Source organism: Pelophylax lessonae (genome assembly GCF_965119305.1).
Source record: "Pelophylax lessonae genome assembly, chromosome: 2".
NCBI lineage: Eukaryota > Metazoa > Chordata > Amphibia > Anura > Ranidae > Pelophylax > Pelophylax lessonae.
In genome coordinates, this window is record NC_138769.1 from 659,267,381 (window position 1) to 659,281,523 (window position 14,143).

Here is a 14,143-nt window from a genome sequence, read left to right on the forward strand (position 1 = left end):
TAGCTGCTGTGTATTTGGAAGGGTCAGGGACTTTTTAAAACGCAAAATGGTGCTTTTTGGTTCAATAGACTTTAATGGAGAAGCTGAAGAAAAGCATGTAGGGTGTTTTTGCCACAATTTGTGTTTTTTAATCTGCCCAGCAACAAATTGTCAAAAAAAGCATAAAAAAATGCAAGATGCAAATCGTGTACAAAACACACAGCAAAAGCACTGAAGAAACGGATCAAAAGCAAACGGCATAGGTGTGAACCGAGCCTTATGCTGGCCATCCACTATACGAAAAATCGTTAAAACTAATTTTCGAAAAACAAACACTCGGCCGTGAGAGCAGATAGTGCCATGATGTACTGACCAATAAATCATTCAATGGAGATAAATAAATCAGTTTCTTGTTCAATATTTCACATATACCTAGTGCAACCAGTTTGGAGGAGAAACACATTAACCTTTCAATTTATCGTTTCATTTGGCAGAAAATTTCCAAACTTGTCCTTCGTTTTTTTTTTGGCTCAAAAGCGTCAATAATAGTTTCAGCCCGAATCATAAGTGGATGAGTAAAGGCCTGTACACACAATAAGAAAATCTGTAGGGAAAATTTGTCCGACGACCGATCTGCCGATTTTCGGATTGTTAGTATGGGGCTTTCGACAGCCAACTCCGACTTTTTGGCTGACAAAATCCTGATGTGCAGGCTATAAAATTGTTGTTGTCCGTAATACAACTTCCGATTTTCGTTTCATTAGTACAGATTTCAACAGAAAAAAAATCTTAAGAGCAAGACTAGGCATGCTCAGAGAGAAAGAACACATACAAATCAATCCAGCACATGACATCACTTCTGACGTAGAATTCTGTCGTACGGGAAAATTGGTATGAAAATAACCTCTTCACTTTCCACATCAGACTAACATGCCACAAAAAACGGACGACAGATCGTTCGATAAGCCCCGTACACACGATCAGATTAAGGCCCCTTTCACACAGGTTTTCCGATCAGGTCAGTCTTTCAGTTTTTACAGCCCTATGGAGCAGCGGATGTCAGCGATGATATCTCCACTGACACCTGCTGCTATCCGATCCAATGTGGTCCGTGAAATCCAGATGGATGGAAATCCGATTTTCCATCCGTCTGAAGGATCGGATGAAAACGGACAGGAGGTCCGTTTTCATCCGATCTCCCATAGAGGAGAGCGGGGAATCTGACAACTCTGTCTCGGCAAAGTAAGCAGAGATGGACCTGTCATCCGCCTGCTCAGCAGGGATCGGTGGATTGAGCCCCGCTGAGCAAAACTGCGTCCGCCGGGTGGAAAGGACCCAACAGGAGTATTCTTCTAGCCTGGGGATATTTCATCCTCCAACAGTCAAATTATATTTCACCACAGTGTTAGCTAAAGGGAGAAGAGCAGTTTGAGTCTGAAAAAAATCTGTCAGGTGAAAGCACCCCAGCTAACATGAAAGGGCCAGCTATCTGGAACTCCTGGGCCATACCAGTTTCCCCAAAGGGCCACAGTAAAGGTAGGTGGGCTATATGAAGCAACAAATATATAGGAGGAGTTAGTTATTTGCAAAACAGGCAACACATCTACCATAAGGATCCCTAACAACTGTGTCCAGAGAACAGCAATTTAGAAATTTACACTAACTCCTCCTCCAAAAGTTGTGTCAGGCACCACTGACAAAGTGAATAACAATTATCTTGTTACAATGGCATCTGAAAATGGGTGGAATATATTTGGCAGCAAGCTAAACATGTTGTCCCTGAAGTTGATGTGTTGAAAGCAGAACAAATAGGAAACGACAACTAACGACTTAAGGGCCAAAATGTAAAGGCTGGAAAACCGGTTCAGAGCAACTCCAAAACTGCAGCTCCTGAATGTCCCCAGTCTGCAGCAGTAAGGACTGAGCAAAAGTGATCAAAGGAAGGAAAATGGTGAACTAGCAGAAAGGGTCATGAGCGGCCAAGGCATGTGGGGGCAAAGACTGGCCTGTGTAGTCCGATCCAATAGAAGAATGCAGGCACCATCAAATGGGAGGTCAGTCAGCCACAGCTCTAGGATCAGGGGGAGGAGAGAAGGGCGCCAAGCGACCAAAAATCGAAAACCATTTAATTAGAAAACAAACAAAACAACAGGTTCAACTCACAGTGTTAACATAGAAGACTGTCAGTGCCAGGGTGGGCTGTGTGTAGGATCCTGAACGGGATCGTGGGATGGTCCTTGCTGCAGTGGCAGCCCCATGCAGACAGGAAAGAGACGCTGAAGCCACGAGCTGCAGGGAGCTGGATGACAGCTGTCAATCTGAGTGGAACTGACCAATAAGAACGCGTTTCAGAGGCTAGTCCCGCCTCCTTCCTCAGCTGATCTGCCCCCCTGTCTCCACAGGGCCACCGCTGCAGCAAGGACCATTCCACAATCCCGATCAGGATCCTACACACAGCCAACCCTAGCACTGACACTCTATGTTAACTGAGTTGAAGCAGATATTTTGTTTTTTAGGTTTACTCATTAAACGGTTTTACACTATTGGTTGCTTGACGCCTTTCCTCCTCTGTGGGATCCCTGACCCCAGAATAGGCTGCCCGTTTTCAATGCAATGGACACCACAGACACTTCACAGTGATTTCTCATTGATTTCCTATCCAGACGAAGTACATAAGAGGCACGGTTTCATATTTAGATGTATGTTTGTGCATAACTTCATATCCTACTTTTTAATCTTATTTTTCACTATCCTATTTTCCATTCCTACATTGCAATTTTGGACTTCTTACCAAAATAGCTATGGCAGCGCTGGGAATTACTGTTTAATCGTTTTGATTTACAGCTTTAGGGTCCTTTCACACCAACGATCCGATACGCCTGTCAGTTTTTTAGGCGGACCTGATCGGATTCTCCATGCATCCTTGACGCTGACACCCGCTGCTATCCGATTCCGATCCTGTCCCTGAACTCCGGACGGATGGAAACCCTATTTTCCATCTGTCTGGAGGATCAGAGCGGATGAGAACGGACATCAGATTCCCCCATAGAGGACAGCGTACACAGAGTGGAGATGGAGCTGTCACCTGCCTGCTGAGCAGAGAACGGATGGCGCATCATGTGAAAGGGCCCTAAGGATCCCAAAGCAACCTCAGAAGGAACTCTAGGATTGCACACAACCCATGTTGAGAATGGCTGATCTAGGCTGTACTGAATATTCCCAAAATCTCAATTCATTTAAGCATCCTGAAACGGCAAATTTCAGCGCTCTTCACAATAGAAAACACCACTCTCTGTAGTATAATGGGAATAAAACCACTGGGGTCACTTTGTGTCTTAAATATGAGCTGTTTGCATTGTCCATAAGCCAACAAATGTTGTGTCTGATGAATACCAGTGCTCTATGGCCATATGATAGGTGAACGGCTAAGAGGAGAGGGAAGACACAACATGACATCAGTGTCTGTCAGGCCGACAGTGCTCATGTCCGCAGCAGGCCAGAAGTACAGCAGGGAGCCATACTTTCCTCAAAAGGTTAAAACGTTTTAAAAGCAGCTTGAAGAAAGTCTGGAGGAAATTACACAGCCAAGGTAAAGACCCATCACCTATAAAGTTAAAAAAAATTTCATAAGCAAAGCTAAGCTTTAAACAATGAGATTTCAATAAGGAAAGTGCCAGAGCCGCAGAGCTGTCATAAATTTAGAGGGTTTATTTGCATGTACAAACCAACATTTTTAGAGCAGGACAATGTCCCTTTATCAAGCCATAGACATGACAAATACATCTATGCCTTGATAAAGGGACCCAAATTTTGCCCTGAACTGTTGGTTTTTGTGCACGCAATAGAACTTCCTTGTTTAATTAAGACTTGTCTATGGTGCTGGTGACTTTCTTATTACCATGATACTTACCAAGGAATCATCCATTTGCCAACTCAAACGTGCATTGGTGGACTACAAAGGTAAGGCTTGCAGTGTGCACTATATTACATTTTTTGAACCAAGTGTTCCAAAAATGTATCTTGCCTCCAAGAACTACTCATCAGAGGGTTATTATAATACATTAACCTAAAGCCTGGTCCGGTGAATAAAAGGTCTGTCTCTCAGCACTCAAGGAGGACCCTGGTGTGGGTTTTTATTGGAAGTTAGTGCTTTTAGAAACCGAAAACCCAGAACTGTGTCCAGTTTTGGAATTTATTTTTATTTTTTTTATTTTTCTTATTTACCTTTTCTTCACAGACTGAAGTAAACAATAATATAAAATGACATTAAGGCGCAAACTTTAGAGATTCCACACACAGCTTGCGTTAGGGTCGCCACCCGTTGTACCTAGCACAACTGCATGAAAACTCTGGGCCAAATATCATATTCTTTCCAAAAGGCCCAACGTTCAGCTATCTCCAAACCAAGGGCTGTATTGGTCCAAAAACCGCAATCCTCACCATAGCCTGTGCAAACGGCAGTCTCTCTTGTAAAGTGAATGAATGGAGTGGAGGGAATTCAGCACACAGTTTATGAAAGGTGCAGATCGATCTGGTCAAACAGTATAGGGCAGCCAGTGTATGGCAATCCTGATCCAGCATAGCAAACTGTCAAGTAATGGGTAGGATTGTATCCGGCTGTTGTCTGATGCAGGGCGTCCTTCACCCTCCAGGGGCGGCTCAGTTCAGGACAGGTTTATGTGAGGAATGACTTCGGCCAAGTCTTATGAAGTCTCTTTTTTTTAAAAAAAAGGTGACATAAGTCGCTGGACATTTTACACATTTATTCATCAGCCCACTGGCCATTTGCTGCATGGCCATTCACTCTGTTTGCCCCATTGCTGGATGTGTTGTGTATTCCTTTAGTGCTATTAACTGTCGTATCCTCTTCTTCTGAACTGCTTTCTATGTCACTGCGTTCATCTTTTAGTACCTGGAAAACAAGAGGATGCAAGTGAGCTTTTTGACCAACAGTATTTTCTACATGCCGGCTATGTGAGTATATAAAAATTAACTTAGTAGGTAATTTATAAATTACATGGCAACCAGTTCTACAACCCAGTACATCTTCTGTACTTAAAGAGAAAACTGTGTAAACTTGCATCTATGCTCATGTCATGTGCAAGCCAAACACTTACCGGGAACAAAAGGTGGTAAGTGATTTGACAATCTTATTGCTATTACAATCAACTTGAACCTGTGCTGCATTTCTCCCCCAGTTTAAGAGACACCTGGGCTGTGAAATTTAAAAAAAGAATAGATTGCTCATGTATTGTAAAATCTACAAGGGACTTCAAAAATCCTTTTTCTGCTCAGCAGTGGACGTTACTCCAATCCATGGTCCAAGAGTGTCAAGCATTGAGCAACATCTAGAGGGATGCCGTGCAGGTATAGCAGCCTCGGCGCCAGGCACAGACAAGCCAAGCCCATTCACGCCTGCAGGGATCCTGTGTTTGCGATAGCAGAGGCAGGCACTGACAACAAGCCAGGCACGCCTGGAGGGATGCCGAGCTGTCCTGTTTACAATAGCACCAGCAGTAGTGAATGCAGGGACTCCGGGCTGGCTCCAAGCATGCTGCATGGCTGGATCTAGGGGTGTGCTGGGGTGGGCCAAGTCTCCCCAAAGGCCCCCGCCTACAACCACCCCTCTACCTCCCCACACAGCAGATAGTTGAAATCAAATTGTTAACTTGTGATCTGCCTGACTTTCTGCTCATCAGCTATCCTTAGGCCCCTCGATCAGGTCCATCTGTCAGTTTTTTTTTTTTTAGGCGGACCATGCATGGTCCTCTATGGAGTGGCCGATTTCCACTGACACCCACCGTCATCCAATCCTGTCTGTCAAAAACAGACAGCGGTGGTCCTATTTTCCATCCAAGACAATTCTTCCAATGTGGCCCAGGAAGGTCAGAAAATTGGACACCCCTGATGTAAGGGTTTACAACCACTTTAATCATTTTGCAGTTACAAACCTAGAATTCACTGATCACAAGAATCAGAGAACCATATCTGCATATTCATTTCACACCAGTGAAGCCAGAAGGCCAGCATGAGAACCCAGCAACTAGCATTTTCAAAAATGGCTATCAGCATGACAGGTGTTCCTCATGACAGGTGTCCCTTTAACCCCTGTAGATGAACTAATAGGACGGTTCACCCCTATGTATAATTGATAGATTGGTAAAAAGAGGCACAGTATTTGTGTCTTTGGGCACTCTCCTTCATTGATGCGCGCGCCCATTGCATCTCCAGAGAGCTCAGCAGGAAAAACTGGCATCCCAGGTACACCCCCTGGGTTCTTTACCCTTCCTAAACACTCCTGCCATATGAAGATCCCACAAAACTGAAGGTGAGATTATTACAAACTATTAAATAAGCCTCAGGGTAGAATACAGCAAAACCCCGACACGCGTATTGTAAATAAAGTGATTAACAATACCCTCTCTTCCTCATGTTAACAGGAAAAAAAATGCCATTAGGTTCAGGTTCTTTTCCATAATGATTGTCATTATCAGCTCTCACTTCTTTAAAGGTTGGTATAGCAACGAAGGTTACAGCTAAGTGAACTGTGCCTATGATTTCTACAAGATTATAAAAAGAAGAGCACACTTCGGACATGAATAACTGGATTTATGGATACAGGTGTCATATGTCTGAAGATATTTCTGAGCCCCTCCAAAAGATCCATACTACAAGCTATTACTCACATTTTGCGGTTTCCTGGCTTTGGAAATTGCTTGGATGAGGGAATGCATGAATAAAGGTCTGTTGATATGAAGGGGTTGTAAGGACAGGAGAAGGAACTCCTCTATACAGTATTTCAATGATAGTTACTCCTCCTCCATTCTTGCATGCTCAGACTGAGTGGGAAAGTGCTGCCTAAAGGGGAAGTCCACCCTAACACTAAAATGGCTACATCTATAGACACCCATGATCTAACACTAACCTATCTAGCCCTGTAAAGAAGAAATCAGTATACATACCTTTTTTAAAGCCGCTCTGGTCTCAAGTGGCGGAAGCCCTGCAGAGGACAAAGCCAACAAAGGCTGGGAATTAAATGGGAAGTGACGTCACCCATAGAGTCACTATGGGGCTTCCGTTGTTGGCTGCCTCTCCGCACCCGCCTACACAGAGAAGCCGCTGACAGTTTAGCGTGGGACCGGAGTGGCTTCAAAAAAGGTATGCTCTAAAGACCTAAACATATCCTAACGAAAATTGAGCCATAGTTGGCCCTGCAAGCACAATGTTTCATTTAAAAATCGACCTAGGTGGAAATTTATCAGCCAAACATGGACTGCATCCTATCAGATGCAATCATTGTTTGGCAGCGCTGCCATTTAGGCAGTGGCAGGTACCATGGCCATTGAATACAATAGCGGGCATCAGTGGAGAGATCCCAATTCCTCCATCCATGCTTTGTACATACACTGACCATATGTACAAGAACATATTTCAGCGCTAAAGTGTAAAGGGCTAGTGGCAAATATCCATATCAGTCACATAGTATTCTATCTTGCTGGTTTTATTCTTTCACAGGTAACCAGGTAGACTCCAAGCTTTGCTGCGCCTCTTTAGACTGGAGGGATCCTTGCAACTAAATGACAAGGAAGAAGGGCACATCAGCATTACCTAAGACACCCAATATTTATGAAAAGAGTACACAAATAGTTATAACTCACAAACTAACTGAATCCCAAGCTCAAAAAATTGCTAGGAAACCATTGCAGAACTCGGAGGAAGAGGGTACAGCCCTCAAAACACATTAGCCCTTGCTTCTGCTGTGGCATGTCGCCCAGGTCTGACTATTGTTACTGTTCATATGATCTGCAATGAGGCTGGTTTTCTTTGGGATTCAGTTGCTTTGTGAGCATAACCATGTGTAAATTCTTTTAATTCTATCTTAGGTAATGCATTGTTTTTTGTCATATACTAAACCTTAGGCTAGCCATACGCAGCTCTATTTTCTCTAGTTCGGCCTGTGGGCTGAACAAAAGAAAATCAAACAATTCTCCCATCCATGCCAACAGTGTGGATGGAAGACTCTCCACTGCCAGCCACAGTATTTACACCAGCACAGTTGCCTGACTACCAAACAAAACAAGAACTGAATCCGTTAGGATACAATCACTGTTCAGCTGATAATTTTCCACCCAGTCAAGTGCTTGCAAGGCCTTCCACAGCTCCAATGTCAGCAGGAATCCTCCAACATTCTAGCTGTCTATGGAAAGCCATGAAAGTACATAAAAAGGAAAAAACTTATTTACTTCAACAATATTCAAAGCGGAGAGGTGGTTTTTTATTTATTGTGTTTCCGGGGAAATTATTTTTCGAATGTACTTTTGAACTAAAAAGGTCTATATTTAGACCTAGCTCTTTCTACAGATAGCTTGGAGGGATGTCCTAAAATAAACATTGTAAGGCAGCTGGAATTTAGGCACACTGTTTCTATGGAGATGCCTTTAAAAATAATGACTTTGAGGATGAAAGGCAAAATAGACAGCGTTTTAATTAGCGACAAGCTGTTCGATGGATAAGGGACGAAGAAATCAATTCCCAAATCAGATGAATTTGTTTTTTTTTTTTCCACAATATGTTCAAAATGACTTATCTCCTCTGCAGGGAGTTGTACAATTGCCTGAATCACCATTGCTGGGACTCCCAAACTGCAAGATTCTCTGCAAGCAGGTCAAAAATTCGAGCAGTCAAGAGTCAGAAATTGCACAATTCACTGCTGACTGGCCAAGTTAGCAAGAATAGGAAATGTGCATCAAAATCTTGGGGTTGTCCGATTTGTCAAAAGATTCACTAATCCCTATTGATGGGAATAGATAAGGTTATGCCTATCCCTCTTTACAGCTGCCTTTACAGCTCAATGAGCAATATAAACTGCACTCATGCAGTGTACATCAACACTAGTCTGTTTTTCCAGGAACTCCACTACTTTGTAAAAAAAATAAAGGGACACTACAGGGCATGAACCCTCCTGGACTTCGCTTTTATATTTGGGTCTGAGAGCTTTATAGCATTCCCAGAAAACAGCTATCACTGTAGCTCCGGGAGAGCAACGCTGATCCTCCAGGGGGCCCCTTCCAGCTGCAGCTCTTACAATCCCATAACATTTGGTACAGCCACCACTGCCAGGGACGAGTGGGGGGGGGGGGGGTGTAGCTACTTCAGGCAAGGCCACTAATAAGGAGGGAGTGCCATAAGGGTAGGAAGGGCACATGAGGGACCAACCACTCCGGGGAGGGTCCCACATCCACCCCAAAATTTCCCAGTGAAAGGGGGGACGACACACTACTCACCATGCCTTCGGAACCGGACGGGCACCACTCCGGGCAGACCACCACCCCATCTTGGAATGGGGGGTGCTGCGGGCCAGACAAAGGTATGCTGCGACTTGGGCCGCGACCCGGTCGTGTACATCCTCGCGAGGCGCTTAACGCACTGGCCAGCCCCCATCCAGTGGTGCTATGTCCCGGCCAACCTAGCGTGGAGCTGTGGTCTGCACGCACTCACTGGCCAGACTGGGAAGACCGTAAGGATCTAGGCTATCCAATGCATCACCTAGTCCATCAGTTGATTGTAGTTCTCACAGGAACCGACTTGATAGTAGAAAGAAAATAAAAGGAAAAAAGTCCCGTTTAAAAAGGAAAAAGAAAATGCTAGGACCAACGATCCCAGCAAGGAGCTAGGTCCTTACTCCTCACTAGGCAGAAAAAAAAACAGATCCTATAGCAGGAAGTGGGAGTACACCCCTGGGGCTGCCCTATAGGCGTAGTCAACCTTTTTTAACTCTTTTCCGCCTAGTGCCCTACTCCTAAGGAGAGCAGCATAACCCATCCGTCAAAGAAGATATAAGACCCCGTTCACACTGGGGCGACTTGTCAGGCGACCTGGAAGCCTGACAAGTCGCAGTGGGTCGCCTGCCATAGAGTAGCACAGGACCCGTTTTAATAGGAGCGACACAAGTCGCTCCGACTTAGAAAAAGGGTCCTGTACTACTTTGGGGCGACCTGGAGCGACCTGCATTGACTTCAATGATATGAAGTCCGTGCATGCCGCTCCGAGGTCGCGGTGCGAGCTGTGCACCGCGACTTCACAGGTCGCCTCGGGAAGTCGGGTCGCCTGTATGTGAACCGGGTCTTAAGCTGTGTCCGTCAGTAAACGAAAGAGAAACTTTTTTTATTTTTTTCCAAAATAGTCACTCTTTTTGTTTATAGAACACACAAAACAAAAAAAAGGCAGTGATGGTCAAATACCACCAAAAGAAATCTATTTGTGGGAAACAAAATTAAAATTTTTAATGGAGTACAGCGTTGCATGACTTTGCAATTGTCAGTCAAAGTAAGCAGTGCTAGATCATAAAAAATGTCCTAGTCATGAAGGGGGAAGGGAGGGTGTAAATCTTCCGGAGGTCAAGTGTATACAGTAGGTCTGAAGGATTTTCCAGTCAATGGATGCAGTCCAGTATGGAAACTGTTGGGCCGCACTGAGTGCAGCTAGGGCTTCAGGGCTCTTTAAAAGCTTGTACCTAAATGAAGCTATTTACATGCTGATTATCAAGCACATTAGGATAAACAAGTATGATGGCTGATGGTGTACAAGGGTGAAAACACTGTATGCATAGCTACTGCTAACAATAACATTGCAATGCACAACTTCTATGCATGTGCTAAACCTCCAGCAAGATTGGGACCTTGGTGGCCAACCTGCGGCCCAGGGGCCACATGCAGATTTTTGGTACTTTTTGTGGGGCCCCTGCAGACACTAATCTGTCTTTCTCTATTGCTCTGCTATAGCAGTGATCTCTAGAAGCCTTGTAGAATAGGTCCCTAGTCTATGATTGTCTCTTGAAGCATGTTCCCTCCATCTCTAACTCTTCCTATATCATGTTCACAGTCTGACAGTCTCCTGCAGCAAGTCTGCAGTCCCTGACCATCTCTTGTATCATGCCCATAGTCCCTGACTATCTCTTGTATCATGCCCATAGTCCCCGACTACCTCCTGTATCATGCCCATAGTCTCTGACCATCTCCTGCATCATGTCTGTGCCTTTGACAATCGCTTGTCCCATGTCTGCAGTCTCTGACCAGTTCTTGTATCATGCCCATGGTCTTTGAATATATCTGGTTGTGTGCCTGCAGGCTGAGACTAAAATTTTACTCAATTTTATGTGCAGCCCTTCGGTGATGTTGGGGGTCGCTCTTGAGGCCCCCCCGTATCAAGAAATTTGACCGATTTATTAGGTTGTTCTTTGACTAAAAGGCTGGATCACAAGTTATCACCTACGTACGGTATGTCTTGTGCTGTACACTAGAAACTCAACATAATGTTATGTCAGCACAAAGCTGTGGGTATCAATCACCAACCACAACATTGAAAAGAAAGAAAACCACACACAATCAACGTTTTATCACTCCAAGATCACAAGCTAGTTAGGCATAAAAATACAGGCAATTTAATAATTTAATAGTTTTAAGCTGACAATTATGTACATGATTAAATAGTTTAAAAGTGTCAGTGTTAAAGTGTTATAACTGTCCAGTGTTTAAAGAAAATTATTTACATCCACAATTCCAGGCAAACAGCTTAATACGCAGTGAAAATACTTACATGGGATTTTTTTTCTGGAAGCCTAAAGATCTGGAACTGTCCAGTGACAGAACTCAGGACACCAATGTCAGTTGTGCAGTCTATCTACTGCAGTTAAGCCAGGGCTCGACAAACCCTGGGCGCCAGGTCGCATTGGCGACTAGAATTAGCGACCTGGCGCCTGGGGTGCACTGCAGGAGGTGTCCTGTCCCTTTTGCCCCCCCCCCAACCACTCACCGAGTGCACGGACTTCCGCGCCGTCCGAAAATTGAGGCCGCGGCTTTTCGGCCTTCTTCTGTGAGAGAACGGGGAACTGGCACCCTCTTGTGGTGGCTGGGAGTTTGACAAGTAGTAACTAATGGCTGTTTCCCCTGCCTGTCCTCAATGCCTGTCCATCTCCTTCCCAAGAGTTTTTGCAGGCTTCATCTCCCTGTGCACTTAGCTTTGCTTAAAAGGTAAGTGGACAGGGAGTGTGGTTATTATTATTAATTTATTTGTTTAAATTATTAAAAAAAATTATTATTTTTTTAATTATTATTAAAAAAAATGTATTCTTTTTTCAATTATAAAAAAAAATTAAAAATATATATTATATAATAATATAATTTATTTTTTTCCCTCATCGCCATGCCACAGCCGAAGACCCATTTCACACGGGCTGTCTGATCAGGTCCACCTGTCAGTTTTCAGTCTCCTCTATGGAGCAGTAATCTGCCGCCATCTGATCCTGTCTGCCAAAAACAGACGGATGGTGGTTTTATTTTATATCCATCCCATGGATCGGATCAGATGGCATTGGATGGAAACAGACAGTCTGTTTCCATCCGATTGCGCTATAGAGGAGAGTGGGGTTCTAGTCGTCTTTATGTGTAAATTTAGTATGTTATTTTTTTTTTGGAATAAAGCTTGGTTGTTTGTTTAAAAAAAAAAAAAAAAAAAACTGACTCCTAACTTTTTTAGCTGGCTCCTAGATTTCAGGAAAATTTGTCAAGCCCTGAGTTAAGTAATAGAAAGAAGGCGCTGTAAGAAGTCTGACTTCCTGAAGACGTGAATATCGCAAAATGCATTGTGGTCCGATTTCCCTCTGATACTTCCTGGTAACCAGTGACGTCACTTCTGGTTTCGGTGGAACGCACGCTTTTCCTGTCGGCTCATACAATCGTATTGCTCGGCTCTAGGTGACTAATACAAGCGGGGGTACCAGGAAAAATGGATTTTTGTAAAATCTTAGCGTAAAATCCTTTTCTCTTAAGCTCATTGACAGACGTAGTCCTCGTTGATTAATAACAACTCGGGTTATACTGCCCTCTACAGGAGTAGGACTAGACAGGAAAGAAAACATTCTGGCCACACCTTAGGGGCAGTCCCAGAGGGTATATCCTCTCTCTCTCTGCTACAGCAAATCAGTTATGTCACAAAGCAGTGTTTAGAGAATTTAACCCAACTCAAAATCAGAGGGGCGGGTACTACGTCTGTCAATGAGCTTAAGAGAAAAGGATTTTACGGTAAGATTTTACAAAAATCCATTTTTCTCTGTCGCTCGACAGACGTAGTCCTCGTTGATTAATAACAACTCGGGACGTCCCAAAGCAGTACCACAAATGAGGGGTGGGAAAATGGAAATCAAAATCCAATCTAGAAGGCCCAACCTGTGCCAACTAGAAGTTTTAAAGGCTCATCAATCACACGATGAGACTCAACTGAAATTCCAACGGAAAAAAACCCTCGAGGTAGACCACCGGTCTCCTCAAATTGCGGCCTGCAAAACCTTGCGGCCAAATGAGGCATCCGCCGATGCCATCACATCAACTTTATAAAATTTCGTAAAGGTATGTACCGATGACCAGGTGGCCGCCTTGCACACCTGGGCCACTGACGCCTGATGGCGGTAGGCCCAGGAAGTACTGAGCGCTCGAGTGGAGTGCGCCTTAACAGGGAACGGAGGATTCCGACCCTTAATAGAATAAGCCTGTACCACCGTCTGTCTAATCCATTTGGAGATAGTCGCGGCAGATGCAGGCAACCCCTTTCTGGGGCCATCCGTGATCACAAAAAGTGAATCCGTTTTACGGAACGTTTCCGTAGCCTTCAGGTATACCCTGATTGCCCGAACCACATCCAAGGAATGCAACGCATATTCCCGAGGATGATTGGGCTGCGGACACAAGGAAGGTAGCACAATATCTTCATTCAGATGAAAGTCTGAAACCACCTTAGGAAGAAAGGATGGCGTCGGATGAAAAACTACCTTATCCCTATGAACCACTAGGTATGGGGAATAGCATGATAATGCAGCCAGTTCTGACACCCTGCGTGCAGAAGTGATAGCCACCAAGGCGGCCACCTTCTGGGATAATGTAAGCAAGGGAATCTCCCTGATATTTTCAAAGGGAGGTTTCTGCAGAACCGACAAAACCAAATTAAGATCCCAAGGTGGTAAGGGCACGCGGACTGGCGGAGCCAAGTGCCGCACCCCCTGGATGAAATTCCGCACCAGGGAATGAGTAGCCAAAGGCTTCTGAAAGAAGATTGCTAATGCTGAAACCTGACCCTTGATGGTGCTCAAGGATAGTTTCTGCTCAACCCCCTT

The 14,143-nt window shown here is 44.4% G+C and overlaps 1 protein-coding gene across 2 annotated transcripts in view; it reads right to left on the reverse strand.

The window, feature by feature from the left end:
- Positions 1-4,170: 4,170 nt before the first annotated feature.
- CERS5 (ceramide synthase 5) overlaps positions 4,171-14,143 on the reverse strand; it is a 196,612-nt gene continuing 186,639 nt past the window's right edge. For both annotated transcript variants that reach the window (XM_082248348.1, XM_082248349.1), the window contains one exon: positions 4,171-4,891. In XM_082248348.1, the coding sequence (XP_082104474.1) occupies positions 4,742-4,891 (150 nt within the window). In that variant the 3' untranslated portion in view covers positions 4,171-4,741. The remainder of the gene's footprint in view (positions 4,892-14,143) is intronic.